Here is a 16342-nt window from a genome sequence, read left to right as displayed (position 1 = left end):
GCATATTGTTGGGTTGATTATTGTTTGTGTTTTCCTCTTCACATGTTTTCTTCTTGTTATTCTGTTGATAGCTGCACAGTTTGTGTAGAATTGGTGACAATTCGTACTTCATGGGTGGGTGGGTGTGGGGTGGAACGAGAAGTTAAGACACATGTTTACACTCAGTGGGTATTCAGGATGGTCCAGTGCCTTCTGTTTACACCTGTGGGTATTCAGTGCCTTCTGTTTACACCTGTGGATATTCAGGGCCTTCTGTTTACACCTGTGGATATTCAGGGCCTTGCGTTTACACCTGTGGATATTCAGGGCCTTCTGTTTACACCTGTGGGTATTCAGGGCCTTGCGTTTACACCTGTGGATATTCAGGGCCTTGTGTTTACACCTGTGGTTATTCAGGGCCTTCTGTTTACACCTGTGGGTATTCAGTGTCTTCTGTTTACACCTGTGGGTATTCAGTGCCTTCTGTTTACACCTGTGGATATTCAGGGCCTTGCGTTTACACCTGTGGGTATTCAGGGCCTTGTGTTTACACCTGTGGGTATTTAGGGCCTTGCGTTTACACCTGTTGCTATTCAGGGCCTTGTGTTTACACCTGTGGGTATTCAGTGCCTTCTGTTTACACCTGTGGGTATTCAGTGCCTTGTGGTTACACCTGTGGGTATCCAGTCCCTTGTGTTTACAGCTGTTGGCATTCAGGGCCTTCTGTTTACACCTGTGGTTATTCAGTGCCTTCTGTTTACAGATGTGGGTATTCAGTGCCTTGTGTTTACACCTGTGTGTATTCAGTCCCTTGTGTTTACAGCTGTTGGCATTCAGGGCCTTCTGTTTACACCTCTGGTTATTCACTAGCTAGTCTCAGTGCCTTCTGTTTACAGATGTGGGTATTCAGTGCCTTGTGTTTACACTTGTGGGTATTCAGTCCCTTGTGTTTACAGCTGTTGGCATTCAGGGACTTCTGTTTACACCGCTGGGTATTCATGGCCTTGTGTTTACAGCTGTGGGTATTCAGTGCCTTCTGTTTACACCTGTGGGTATTCAGGGCCTTGTGTTTATAGCTGTGGCTATTCAGGGCCTTGTGTTGACACCTGTGGGTATTCAGGGCCTTGTGTTTACAGCTGTGGCTATTCAGGGCCTTGTGTTGACACCTGTGGGTATTCAGGGCCTTGTGTTGACACCTGTGGGTATTCATGGCCTTGTGTTTACACCTGTGGGTATTCAAGGCCTTTTGTTTAGAGCTGTGGGTATTCGTGGCCTTGTGTTTACACCTGTGGGTATTTATGGCCTAGTGTTTACACCTGTTTGTATTCAGGGCCTTGTGTTTACACCTGTGGGTATTCAAGGCGTTGTGTATACCTGTGGGTATTCAGGGCCTTGTGTTTACACGTGGGTATTCAATGCCTTGTGTGTTACACCTGTGGGTATTCATGGCCTTGTGTTTACACCTGTGGGTATTCATGGCCTTGTGTTTACACCTGTGGGTATTCAGGGCCTTTTGTTTACACCTGTGGGTATTCAGGGCCTTGTGTTTAGAGCTGTGGTAATTCAGGGCCTTGTGTATACACCTGTGGGTATTCAGGGCCTTGTGTTTACAGCTGTGGGTGTTCAGGGCCTCATGTTTACACCTGTGCTTTGTGTTTACACCTGTGGCTATTCAGTGCCTTGTGTTTAGAGCTGTTGGTAATCAGGGCCTTGTGTTTACACCAGTGGGTATTCAGGGCCTTGTGTTTACAGTTGTGGCTATTCAGTGCCTTGTGTTGACACCTGTGGGTATTCAGGGCCTCATGTTTACACGTGGGTATTCAATGCCTTGTGTGTTACACCTGTGGGTATTCAGGGCCTTGTGTTTACACCTGTGGGTATTCAGGGCCTTGTGTTTACAGCTATGGCTATTCGGGGCCTTGTGTTTACACCTGTGGGTATTCAGGGCCTTGTGTGTACACCTGTGGCTATTCAGGGCCTTGTGTTTACACCTACGGCTATTCAGTGCCTTGTGTTGACACCTGTGGGTATTCAGGGCCTCATGTTTACACGTGGGTATTCAATGCCTTGTGTTTTACACCTGTGAGTATTCGGGGCCTTGTGTTGACACCTGGGTGTTCAGGGCCTCATGTTTACACCCTTTGGGTATCCAGTGCCTTGTTTACACCCTTTGGGTATTCAGTGCCTTTTGTTGACACCTGTGGGTATTCAGGGCCTTGTGTTGACACCTGTGGCTATTCAGGGCCTTGTGTTGACATATGTGGGTATTCAGGGCCTTTTGTTGACATCTGTGGGTATTCAGTGCCTTGTGTTGACACCTGTGGCTATTCAGGGCCTTGTGTTGACATATGTGGGTATTCAGGGCCTTGTGTTGACATCTGTGGGTATTCAGTGCCTTGTGTTTAAACCTGTGGGTATTCAGGGCCTTGTGTTTACACCTGTGGGTATTCAGGGCCTTGTGTTGACATCTATGGGTATTTAGGGCCTTGCGTTTACACCTGTGGGTATTCAGGGCCTTATATTAATCACTGAATTGTCTGGTCCAGACTCGATTATTTACAGACTGCCGTCATATAGCTGGAATATTGCTGAGTGCGGCATTAAACAACAAACCAACCAACCAACCTTGTGTTTACACCTGTGGGTATTCAGAGCCTTGTGTTTAAACCTGTGGGTATTCAGGGACTTGTGTTTACACCTGTGGGTACTCAGTGCCTTGTGTTTACAGCTGTGGGTATTCAGTGCCTTGTGTTTACACCTGTGGGTATTCAAGGCCTTGTGTTGACACCTGTTGGTATTCATGGCCTTGTGTTTACACCTGTTGGTATTCAAGGCCTTGTGTTTACACCTGTGGGTATTCAAGGCCTTGTGTTTACACCTGAGGGTATTCAGGGCCTTGTGTTTACACCTGTGGGTATTCAGGGATTTATGTTTACACCAATGGGTGTTTGGGTCAGAATATATACCCAGTGGCCAAAGTTACCTAAGTTTAGGGTGAGGCAGTCACAATGGCAGCGTAGAATAGACATGACTAGTACTCCTCACCAGCAACTACTCTAGTGTCCTTGTTGACCGGGCTGAGCCTGGTTTATTGTACCTCAGTTTTATGGAGTGTTGCTCACATTGTCCTAGGCTGGTTTTCTGATTCAGGTGCAATTATGTTTCTGACGATGGAAACTGGCACGTCTCTTTCAATCAATGATTGTTGTAAAAGGTGGTGTTTTGTTACTGGATAAGGTGCATTGGACGCTCCCGTTACCCCAAATGTGTGAAATTATGTGCACACAATATATTTCTGTACAAAAAAATATGGATTGTGTATATTTTGGGGAATATTTTTGTTGAAGTTATGTACTCAGTCTTCTCTACAAAAAATTATTCCCAAAAAGTATTTGTGATCCATAACTGTTTTTGTTCAGTATATATACATCAAATGGCTGCAATACGGCTGTAATAGTGCAACGTGAAGCATTAAACGAACAAGAAATACAGTTGGCTGTGGCATATCGCGCCATTTATTTACACCAGGAAGAAATTATTATGGTTATATTCCCTTACAAGATGGAAAACAGCTCAAGAGTATCAATTTTTCTATTGCACAGTTAATTGTGATTAACTTATCATTTTGATTATGCAGTGTTTTGCTACACAGTTTACAGTTTGAGTGTCGATATTATAGTCAGTGTTTTGTATGGAAATTGTGTGAGTGTCTGTATGTTTAAACAACTCAGTGAAATCAACGTAGTGTTTCATGTGTATCATTGATGGGTTGGACCGTGTCAGTGTTTTCTGTTAGACTTCGAGCATGTCATTTCTTTTCAGATTTCTTTTAGTTTTATTTATCCTGTGTCATGGATGGAGAAATCATGTCTTAAACTGACACATATACATACTAGTGTTGACATTCTTATGTTGTGTGTACCATGTTTATTCTAATGTTATGAACATGAAAATTTGGAGTTAATTTCTTCATTGAAAGCTGCTTGTTCTTAACAATATAAAAAAAATGAAGTATTTAAAGACATTTAAAGGCATTATGGAGTTTTCAACAGAGTAAATTTCCAAAATTCGATGTTTTTGTTAAAAGTATATATTTTCTTGTTCATATAAATGTAGAATTTGTGGTGTCCTTTACATAACAATGTAATTTGTCACATTAATAGCCTCACTCGATGTTAATACTCTAATACCTAATATCTCATGGTTTACGTAAGACAACAAATCGAAAAGTATATGCTGAAGCAAGACATGGTGGTTGTAGGTTTTGATGCATTTGGCGAGGTACTCCAGCCACACAACAAGCCGAACCAGGTAGACAGTAACCAAAAGAAAACAGACTCTACGAAGCTCCTGGCAGGGGACCTTGACAGCAGCCTCTCCACACTCGCAGGCAACCTCCACATCGGGGGCCCGGCACAACAGGTCAAGAAGTAAGTTCCCCTTGGAGATTCCAGATTAGAATTGGCCGTATGAGGTGACTTCATGGATCAGGTGGTCAGGCTTGGTGACTTGTAGTGTCATCGTACCCTTAAGGCAGGATCGAACCTGTGAAGATCCGGGGTAGAATAGGTCTTCAACAACCCATGCTTGCTGTAAAGGGGACTAACGGGATCGGTTGATCAGGCTCTCTGACTTTGTTGATGCATGTCATTGTATCCCAACTGCGTAGACAGATGCTCATGATACCAATCACTTGATTGGCTGGTCTAGACTCGATTATTTCCTGATCGCCGTCATATAGCTGGAACAAACAAACAAAACAAACAAACAATTAAGACAGGATCGTTCATATTATCAATCACTGGGTTGTCTGGGGGCATGGGTGGCCCAATTGTGTAAGGCACCACAATTCGCTGTGCAGAGTTGCATCCCTTGGGCGCACCAGAAACCTACGGTTGTGGGTTCGAATCCCAGTTCCCCCTGTTAATGTTTCATGGTTTGTCAGCACGTGGGTTTCACCAAAGTGGTAAACATCTGATACCTGCATCACTTCGGGCTTTCCTCCCACATTAAGCTGACATGCCGTGATATAACTGTAATACTGTTAAAAACGGCGTTTATCCCAACTCAGTCACTCACTCACGTTTTTGAAATTGAAAATAGAAATATATGTGTTTAATGAAATAGGGACAATCGACTGGGGGTAAGATTTCCATTCTGTGTAAGCTGTGGTTGTTGTGTTTCAGAGCTGAGCACCAATGGCAGCCTAAAGGAGAGCAGAAGCTGACTGGGGGTACCAACTGGCAGATGACCTCCGGAATGGCATCGACCACATGGAACCAGCCAGCGATAGGTCAGCAGCCACTGAACCAGCCACCAATGGGCCAGCAGCCAATGGGACAGCAGTTTCAGCAGCCAATGGTCAGTCACAAATGTGAAATTCTAAAAACTAGTTACATTGTAAACAATTTGACACAAGCTTTCTCTTTGGCCAGTATTAGTTAATCTTTAGATTGCCATATTTTCTTATGTACAATGTGTACTGAAAAATGTATTATAATGCACATTGAAAAATGAAGATTTTTTTCCCCAAAAAAACAGACCGCCTCCTTCTAAGGTCTAGGGGTAAAGCAACTGCACGGAGAGCGGAAGGGCGGGGGTTTCATCCCTGGCCGCGTCATACCAAAAGACGTGAAAAGATTAAGGGTCTAAATAAATGACTGGTCCGTATACTGTGTCTGAGTGGGGTATTCATGCTAAACTGCGGCATAGTATCTCAGTGGTAAACATCAGAGACCTGCATCACTTCACACTTTCGTCACACATAAAGCTGGTTAAAGAACACCCGATTCTTTCATATAACTATAGTTAATTTATCGTGCAGTGATTCTTTCATATTAAGAGACGGTGGGGTAGCCTAGTGGTTAAGGCGTTCGCCCGTCACATGGAATACCCAGATTCAATTCCCCACATATGTTTCTAGGTATGTCAGCTTGTGGAGTTCACCAAAGTTGTTAACTTCTGAGACCTGCATCACTTCAGGCTTTCTTCCCACATTAACCTGACTCACCATGATATTAGAGGCATACTGTTCAGGGTGGCATTACACCCAACTGACTGACTGACTCACTCCACTGTTGATGTTGTAGATGGGAGTGCCTCCTATGCAGGGAGGTATGGGCTATGCTCAGCCTGGGATGATTCAAGGACAGCAACCCATGATGGTATGTATGTTTGATCTTTTATAGATATGTCATCTGGCCAGTAGATGAGGTATGGAAGTAGGCCAGTAGATGAGGTATGGAAGTAGGCCAGTAGATGAGCTATGGAAGTAGGCCAGTAGATGAGGTATAGAAGTAGGCCAGTAGATGAGGTACTGAAGTAGGCCAGTAGATGAGGTATAGAAGTAGGCCAGTAGATGAGGTATGGAAGTAGGCCAGTAGATGAGGTATGGAAGTAGGCCGGTAGATGAGGTATGGAAGTAGGCCAGTAGATGAGGGATGGAAGTGGGCCAGTAGATTAGGTATTGAAGTAGGCCAGTAGATGAGCTATGGAAGTAGGCCAGTAGATGAGGTATTGAAGTAGGCCAGTAGATGAGGTATGGAAGTAGGCCAGTAGATGAGGGATGGAAGTAAGCCAGTAGATGAGGTATTGAAGTAGGCCAGTAGATGAGGTATGGAAGTAGGCCAGTAGATGAGGTATGGAAGTAGGCCAGTAGATGAGGTATGGAAGTAGGCCGGTAGATGAGGTATGGAAGTAGGCCAGTAGATGAGGTATGGAAGTAGGCCAGTAGATGAGGTATGGAAGTAGGCCGGTAGATGAGGTATTGAAGTAGGCCAGTAGATGAGGTATGGAAGTAGGCCAGTAGATGAGGTATTGAAGTAGGCCGGTAGATGAGGTATGGAAGTAGGCCAGTAGATGGGGTATTGAAGTAGGCCAGTAGATGAGGTATGGAAGTAGGCCGGTAGATGAGGTATTGAAGTAGGCCAGTAGATGAGGTATGGAAGTGGGCCAGTAGATGAGGTATTGAAGTAGGCCAGTAGACGAGCTATGGAAGTAGGCCAGTAGATGGGGTATTGAAGTAGGCCGGTAGATGAGGTATGGAAGTAGGCCGGTAGATGAGGTATGGAAGTAGGCCGGTAGATGAGGTATGGAAGTAGGCCAGTAGATGAGGTATGGAAGTAGGCCAGTAGATGAGGTATGGAAGTAAATGGTTGTTATGAAATTGTCAGTGGTTATATCCCATAACGATCTAGACTTTCTGTCTTGTTTTATTATCTACATACCATGATACATGTTTGGCTTGATCAAGTGGGGTATGTGCACCATTAAGGATATCTGTTGAGTATATACATCAAAAGGAACACCTGCCTAGTATATTCACCATTATGACTTTCTGTTGAGTATATGCAGCATACATGTATTACTAGTACATGTCATATGTGTCATTAGGACCTTCTGCCAAGTATAGTCATCATTAAGACTTTCTGTTGAGTATGTGCAGCATACATGTATTGCACCATTTAGTATATGCAACATTAAGGCTTTCTGCCAACTATATGAATCATTAGGGCCCTTTGCTGGTCTATTCACCAGTAAGGCTTACTGTTGAGTATATGCTTCACCAGGTCCCTCTGCCTGGTATATTCACCATTAAGGCTTACTGTTGAGTATATGCTTTACCAGGGCCCTCTGCCTGGTATATGCACCATTAAGGCTTACCGTTGAGTATATGCATCATCAGGGCCCTCTGGTATATTCATCACTAAAGCTTACTGTTGGGTATATGCTTCACCAGGGCCCTCTGCCTGGTATATGCACCATTAAGGCTTACTGTTGAGTATATGCTTCACCAGGGCCCTCTGCCTGGTATATTCATCACTAAAGCTTACTGTTGGGTATATGCTTCATCAGGGCCCTCTGCCTGGTATATGCACCATTAAGGTTTACTGTTGAGTATATGCTTTATCAGGGCCCTCTGTCTGGTATATGCACCATTGAGGCTTACTGTTGGGTATATGCATCATCAGGGCCCTCTGCCTGGTATATGCACCATTAAGGCTTACTGTTGGGTATATGCTTCACCAGGGCCCTCTGCCTGGTATATACACCATTAAGGCTTACTGCTGAGTATATGCTTCACCAGGGCCCTCTGCCTGGTATATGCACCATTAAGGTTTACTGTTGAGTATATGCTTCACCAGGGCCCTCTGCCTGGTATATGCACCATTAAGGCTTACTGTTGAGTTTATGCTTTATCAGGGCCCTCTGCCTGGTATATGCACCATTAAGGCTTACTGTTGGGTATATGCATCATCAGGGCCCTCTGCCTGGTATATGCACCATTAAGGCTTACCGTTGTGTATATTCATCATCAGGGCCCTCTGCCTGGTATATGCACCATTAAGGCTTACTGTTGAGTTTATGCTTTATCAGGGCCCTCTGCCTGGTATATGCACCATTAAGGCTTACTGTTGGGTATATGCATCATCAGGGCCCTCTGCCTGGTATATGCACCATTAAGGCTTACTGTTGGGTATATGCATCATTGGTACTTAATGTCTGAAATGTTGATCATTACCTGCATCACTTGCTTCCTGTTGCAGGGCATGGGCCAGCAGCAGTCCCCCCAGATGATGGGTATGAACATGGGGATGGGGCAACAGCCACAGATGTATGGGGCCAGGATGCAGCCAATGGGATTCCAGCAGCCACGCCCACCCATGCCACAATCCAACAATATGAATGATCCATTCGGGGCATTGTGAGGCCCAGCTTGCTTGTCTCAAGGTAAGCATTGGTCACAGTAATATTCAGCAGTTCAGTACTTATTTACCTGCAGAATAAACTACACATTTAAGCCATTTTTGCTGTCAGTGATTTATGTAGATCAGGTTCTAAGTCTGAAGTAAAATAAAATGGGAACAAGTTCTGTGTGTGTACCCAGTGCACTGTCATTCATAACTGATTTTTTTTGTTGTAACTATATTTCCATTTCATATATTTTATGCATTGGGAGGGGTATGGTTGTCCGATTGTTTAAACCTGAGTTGTGTCCCTTTAAGTGTGCCAGAGACCTTTTGATCTTGGGTATGAATCCTGGTTTGCCCTGATTATTGGTCAGCACCATACCAATGCTCGTGGGATGTACCAAAGTGGTAAACTGTGAAGGCCTGCATCAATACTGGCTTTCCTCCCACATGAAGCTGACATGCCGGGATGTGACTGGAATATTGTTCCATGTTGAACCAAACTCACTCTCTCACTTATAGACCCGTGAAGATCCGGGGTAGAATAGGTCTTCAGCAACCCATGCTTGTCGTAAGAGGCGACTAACGGGATCAGGTGGTCAGGCTCGCTGACTTGGTTGGTACCTGTCATCGTATCTCAATTGCGTGGATCGATGCTCAATCACTCAATTATTTACAAACCGCCTTCTTGTAGCTGGAATATTGCTGAGTGCGGTGTTAAACAACAAACAAATCAAATCACTCACTTACATGTTTGACTTAGTATGTGTGTCATTATGTATTTCTTCTTTTTCAGGTTGACAACAGACCAGAAGATGAACATATTTGTTGTACAAATGACATAGACTGTGAACTTGTGTACATATTGGTGGATGTTGCAAAGATAATACCCTTGGCCTACTCTGACTATCTGGTGTAGTGTGACAGCCTAGAAGTGTACACTAGATGCTCCGAGTCCTGGCCCCACCCCTCTTTGCCCGAGATAGTGTACAGTTATCAGGACATATTGTATAGGTAGGCGGGTAACTAGTCAACATTGGAGACATCGTCAACTGTGCAATGTCATCTGTGGGTGTAGCACACTCTACACGTCTTTTATTAGGGGTGTCATGACACACGTGCATATGTAGAGTAACATTCACAACGTATAGCTTCTGATACATAGCCATTATACAGCATCAACTTACTACATAATGCTGTGAAGAACTTGCACCAAATTTGGAATGTCAGACTTTACTTAACCATTAATAGTTGATTAAAAGCTATTTTAAACCTTGACGTAAAGGTCGTTTTTGTGTGATTGGCTGATGTTTCGCCATCAAACTTCTCGTGTTGCTTTTCACTTTGGTACTTTTGATTCGTCTCAAATATCGAATATCAATATACAAGAAGAAAAGATTTGTATTCTGACAAATATACAATCATGACACCCCTATTTTTTATGCATGGTACATTCACTAGCCAAAGCAGCACAACAAAATGTAGACAACTTCTGTAAGTGTAAATGTTGGTCATTGTGTTATGCAGAAAGTAGTGACAAGTGTATTGGTTCAGGGATTCTGAAGGTTTTTACATTGAGATATTGAATTACCTTCTGCATTGAAATTTAAAAAATCTTTTTTGCTGTAATAAAATAATTTGAAACTTTCTGAAAAGTTTCCACAATATCAATGCCAAATATCACACTTTGTCGCACGGTTGAGTTACCCAACATCACACAAATCTCCTCTCATATGTTTAATACATAAAATTGAGTCCGAAAGTCATCTTACATGCACAATATATCAAAATTTATCATAAAATCAAAGATGGCAATTATATGAATTTTTGTGTATATATATTAATATATATGTCTACATGTATAGGGGCTGCCCAAACACAGCTGTTGGTACTTATATGTGTATAAGTGATGGACTAGCTCTTTTTGTGTAGTCATGCATAGGAGTTGCCTCCCTTGTTCCTGCTTGAAAGCAAGCTGCAGATGAGAAGCGGCCCTTCAAGCAAGACACCCTTGGAGGGATCGTAGAGGAATTTAGATTGTCTTGAGATGTGTGAGATGTATTGTTCTGTGTCAACTGCGAAATTTCCACATCTGGCCCCAACCCTGCGTTCAGTAGCCAAGCAGTGGTTTGTAAGTTGCATGTGTCGACACATGTACCAACTCTGTACCAACTCTGTAACAAAATGTGTCAATCAGCACAATCTGCGGGGGATATACACAAATATACATAGGCTACACTATTCAATTGTTCATTTCAAATTCATGTATTATCACATGAATGAACAAATATCACCAGTGTCAGCCTTGAGTTGTGGAGGCCACACGAATTGATTGATTGAATCACCTTGCAAATGTTCTTCATTATCAACAAACATGCTTGGTTTGAAGTCAAAGGACTTCATCAGGCCTGCAGAAAACATTCGCTAGTGCTTGGAACTACTGAATGCGTGGTTCTTGTCATGGGTAGTATGCAGGCTCCATACGCTGGTCATTGCCTCTTATGATGTGTGAAGTTCCTGTATGACTGGTAATATGCAGGCTCCATACACTGGTCATTGCCTCTGTTGATGTGAGGAGTTCCTGTATGACTGGTAATATGCAGGCTCCATACACTGGTCATTGCCTCTGTTGATGTGAGGAGTTCCTGTATCACTAGTATGCAAGTTTCACCCCCTTCCGATGACGTTTCTGTATCACGGTGGTTTTACGCAATAGTTCAGTTACACAGCTTTTGCTTTTTTGTAAAATATATTTTAAGAGATGAATTATGAAAAAGATTGCATGATTTTGTTAATTTTATTTTAGTCTTAAGAACTGCAGATCTGCCTGAGTTAGAGCAGTGACGTGGCCATGTAGAGTCAACTCACTCCAGAGTTATGTAAATATGTCATTTTGAGATTATTGTATGATAGTAAACCAATGAAATGATGAGAGGACCCTGTCTTAGGCCAGATGATTATCACGGAAATGTTAATACATAGTCCTATGAAACTATCCATGCTAATAAGGGTTGTGAGGGAATCGTATGATATTCTCAAAGATTTAAATTATCAGAGATATTAACCATAATGTACCTGCTTTATCATATACTTGAATTAATTGATACGACTATTATTGTTCAATGTTATCAAATACCTATCCGTAAAAGTTTTAAGGAGAATAGTGTTAACGAATAATGATTACTGTATTTCCCAAGTGTCTGGAACAACTACCCTCATTTACATGACTAGTTAGCCAGAGTATCGTGAAATGCTACCATCTACTTACACGGCCAACCAATCAGGGCGCTTGTTCTCCTCGCAGAATCATTATGTTGTTTTTGTTGTTATTACACTGTTTCCTCTGTGATTGTTAGAAGGGACGACGTTTTGCCTGCTGTTAATGTATGCTTGTTTCTGTCATCAGAATGTCAGTTGTTATTCATGCACAGAGTAACTGAAGGAAGTGTAATTTATACAACACCGTAGTGACGGCACACACAGCACCAGCTCCCATGTAGTGGTTGCAGTACGGACACATACTACTCAGCATTTGCTAGGGATCAAAGTAGTCATCTTTAGTCAAAGGTGTGATCCTTTGCACATTTTGAGCAGTATATGTACCTAGGTATTGTCTTGTGTAGTTTTGCTAAAACTGAATTCTTTTTCAATATTTATGCTCATAATGAAGACATTTTATCAGAAACAATGTATATTTCGTGAATATTGATGATTAGCTGAAGGTTTGGTCAATCTGTATGTTTTACAATGTGGATATATATATATATATATGGATAAGTTCATGTTAAACCTAAGTAATGTTTCTGCATAAAAGATTTAATAGTAAAGCCCTGTATGCACTGGAGGCACTGTTGACTGTTGTATACTGTATATAGTGCCACACAAGCATAGTGTTGTGTGTGTCTGCTACACTTTATATATGTCATAAATTATCTACAGTAGTCAATTATACTAATATCAGCTCCTATTTAACGATCATGAATTAGGGTAATCCTTGTACTAGTTAAATAGAAGATCATATCATAGTTTTATATCACAAGTGTGGTTCCTGGAGGCACTTTGTTGTTATTGTTAGTATACACCAGATTGTGGGATCCTGGGTTGTCTTGGCGTATCAGTGTGTGGCAGAGATTCGACTAGGCATTATTGTAGGGCATTAGCTTGCTTATTGTAACTTGTTTCATTTCACTACCAGTCTCAGGGATGACCTGACTGATATGTTGTGTCTGAACAGTGATCTTTAGGACCATTGCAGAAGTTGATAATCTGATCTATCACAGAAATGACCGTTTGTTTTCAGATCGGCAGAATTCAGCAATCTCATTAAAATCGGATCTTGGTGCTCACCACCACTGTTGTAGCAGTGTGAGCACTAAGATCTGATTGTAATGAGATTGCTGAATTCTGTAGATTCACTGACCGGTCATCCCTTTCTTTGTCCTTGCTGCAATGAGCTATGTCCGGTACCGGGCACACACTTCGTGTCCACTTGGGAGGAACATGTGGTAAGCATATCATGGCCACAGGTTGAACGGTTAGATGGACACATCCACTATTGGACTTCTATTTATGGTAGAAGTTAGTGAGCTGAATGCGGAAATATTACTACTTCATCGCTTGACCAAGGATGTAGTATATGTCCATTGTAAATGTCATTGAACATATGTAGACAACCTTTCTATCCGACATTATATAAGCTTATTCTGTCTTCTAGTAGGAAGACTAGCCTCAAGTCACACATACCAATAAATTATTCTTAATAGTCTTTAACCTACATAGAAATGTTTTGACATTGTTATATTGGGAATTTGTGTTTTGTAAATTTTTCAAGGAAATCAGTCTTCATTAGTACATTTGTACTTGATGTCCTAGTTCTGTTCTTTGTATATTTAATAAGACATGCCTTGGGTCCATTAGCACAGCTCCAAAGTGTTCAGACCTTCAAGGTCAATCATTGATTGCAAACATCATGATGCTAACGCAGTATTACCAGTCCGAAGTTCAGGAAATATTCCTACAATTGGCCCAGCACGGCCCATTTATGTACGGCCCAAGGTGTATTAGTACTTAATGTCCTAGTAGCTTCTCAAGCTCCAGCTTGATATGGTGTAAGAATCAGCCACGGTGTTAGCCACCGCCGCTTTAACTGTACATCTCCAGAATGCTCTGATTCAGTCTACAAGCCACCAGAGGACTCGGGTCAGACAACTGTCCTACATAACATTATAGAGTTATATCACCCTTAGTCCATCGTCCTCATTGGTAGCATGGAGTTACCTCCCTTGTATGATGCTCCGGCATTCTGCAAAGGTGGTGTCACTTGTCACTGTGTATGTGTGATAACCATTACTATATGGCAGAGCAGAAGGTATAGAGCATCTGTAGGCAACTATGTCACAACAGGTGAAAATAAATATATGAGAAATATGTCCTTCTTCTGTTCTTATTTATGAAAGTGATGTTGACCATGATAATGATTGTTGTGGAACATTCTGCGGAAGTATTTCCTTTTGCAGTGATATGTTTGTCATCAGTCTGTCAAATCTGGTACATTTTATGACTGACTTTATGACTGAGTTGCTTGTCGTAAAAGGCGACTAACGCGATCGGGTGGTCAGGCTCGCTGACTTGGTTGATGCATGTCATCTATCCCAACTGCGTGGGTCGATGCTCATGATATCAATCACTGGATTGTCTGGTCCAGACTCGATTATTTACAGACCGCCGTCATATAGCTGGAATATTGCTGAGTGCGGTGTTAAACAACAAACAAACAAACAAACAGTTATAGCCCAGTGTCAGGGGGAAAGCCCAAAGTGATGCAGGTCTCGGATGTCTACCACTTCGGTGAAACCCACGGGTATGATGCTGCCGAACCTAGAAACAATCGGGGTGATCTGGGATTCGAAACAACATATCATGGCGTTCAGGCGTGCCCAAGGGATGCAACTGTGTCCCCTTGTATGATTGAAAATCTTAGACTAGCCTTGTATGAAGAATTGAGAAGCATCCACACTGATGACACCAGTATTAAAGTTCAACTTGTTCATTATATGGTATGACCTTGTTTGAATTTTGATTTGTTTAATGCTTGTCATATTAAAAGCTGCTCAAAACCGTTTTATTCTAATTTCTGACACTACTCTAATCCATTTATTAGCCAATTTAACAGTATTAAATTAGATGAACAGAAATGAAAGGCTTCTACACTTGTTTTCAATGAACGCAAAGGTCCCCAGTCCACTGCATGGTGTATGGCCAAAACTACAGAGGATGGTGAGAACAGCTACTGGTTCACTGATCAGAACACAGAGATTACTACACGAGTGTCTGTCAGATACCATTGATCTTACGAGTTGTTTCAAAAAGTATGTAACAAGCGAAAGCTTTGTAACAACGAGTTGTAAGATCAATGGTATCTGACAGGCACGAGTACAGTAATCTGTTTCTTACACACCCTAAAAACGCATCTTTTTATCATCGAACCGATACATTTTGTCTATTCTCATGATTGCAGTAGCTCATTTATACATAACACCACTGTCATAAGTGACGTCATCCTATGTACTGCTTACTACTCATGAATAATGTGACCCTACACAAAAGAGGTTTCCGCCATATCTGTGGATTATCAAGGCGATGATGATAATGCAAACTTGACAAAAACAAAGAACACGCTGGACGCCGAGTTAACAGTTTACACCTCAAGGAAATTACCAAATATGCACAACAATGTTTACTTCCGTATGACATCACTACCGGTGACCGACTTTTACAAAATGGCATGTTCACTGACAACAGTATGCAGGATTTCCAGAGGAGGATTTTCGTTGATTTAGGGATCGTATATACATAAATGTGTCACATAAGCATGATAAGAAATCCGAAACATTCTGACAATGTGCGTACTGTTATTTGTTTACCATGTTTTCCAATGTAACAAAGAGAATTAGTCAGAAATGCAGATAACTACCGTGATCGAGCCAATGTATGCAACAATAGGACGAAAGTACCTCTAAAAATGCTACACAGTGTAAAATCTGAATTTTGCTTTGTTTACATTTCAGCAAGTAGATCTACAGTTTTCTGAGCACTGTTTTCGTTTCCATACCTAATTTATTTCGCATGATTTCATCTAGATAATTTGCATTGGTGACACTGTTTCTAAAATGTATGAGTAATTCAGGGAAGCATGTATAGCAGCAGAGTTTGAAATATTCATGATAGAATAGGCGTCTCATAACCGGCAGTTTATAAACACAATCCAATATGGCGGAACGTACACTTCGGCGTTCGTCTATGCTTATTTTCCAAAACATTCTTAACGATTCTAGGCTTATGAGCGACGTTTCAGAATTGTCATGAGGGATTTAATACCCGTGATCACTAATATGCTATTTTTCTACTTTAATAATTTGAGTGAATATCCGATATTTAGATTTCTAAACACACAGTAAATAACGCGAAGAATTGTGATTTGGCGAAATTTACAATGTACCTAATTTTCAGAAGTCACTTTCAGTAATGTTGATTTGCCTAAAATGACAGTAAATGATAAACAGAAGGGGGACTTCAAAACTGTGAAGTCTATTAGTCAGCGTGATGTACTTTGAATTTTATTCAACTTCGAAGTGAGGGTTGACGAGGAGGGACATATGTGTCGCTGTGGCATC

The 16342-nt window shown here is 41.8% G+C and overlaps 1 protein-coding gene across 15 annotated transcripts in view; it reads left to right on the top strand.

Annotated features, from left to right (window-relative positions):
- LOC124147667 (phosphatidylinositol-binding clathrin assembly protein LAP-like) overlaps positions 1-14096 on the top strand; it is a 70618-nt gene extending 56522 nt beyond the window's left edge. For all 15 annotated transcript variants that reach the window (XM_048380687.1, XM_048380685.1, XM_048380686.1 and 12 more), the window contains 5 exons: positions 4241-4409; positions 5166-5340; positions 6069-6143; positions 8526-8709; positions 9466-14096. In XM_048380687.1, the coding sequence (XP_048236644.1) occupies positions 4241-4409; positions 5166-5340; positions 6069-6143; positions 8526-8687 (581 nt within the window). In that variant the 3' untranslated portion in view covers positions 8688-8709; positions 9466-14096. The remainder of the gene's footprint in view (positions 1-4240; positions 4410-5165; positions 5341-6068; positions 6144-8525; positions 8710-9465) is intronic.
- Positions 14097-16342: the final 2246 nt, after the last annotated feature.

This window comes from Haliotis rufescens, unplaced genomic scaffold, assembly GCF_023055435.1.
Source record: "Haliotis rufescens isolate VD_foot unplaced genomic scaffold, xgHalRufe1.0.p SCAF_32, whole genome shotgun sequence".
NCBI classification, from domain to species: domain Eukaryota; kingdom Metazoa; phylum Mollusca; class Gastropoda; order Lepetellida; family Haliotidae; genus Haliotis; species Haliotis rufescens.
Note: the sequence above shows the minus strand (reverse complement) of the source record. Positions and strands in the feature narration are given on the sequence as shown.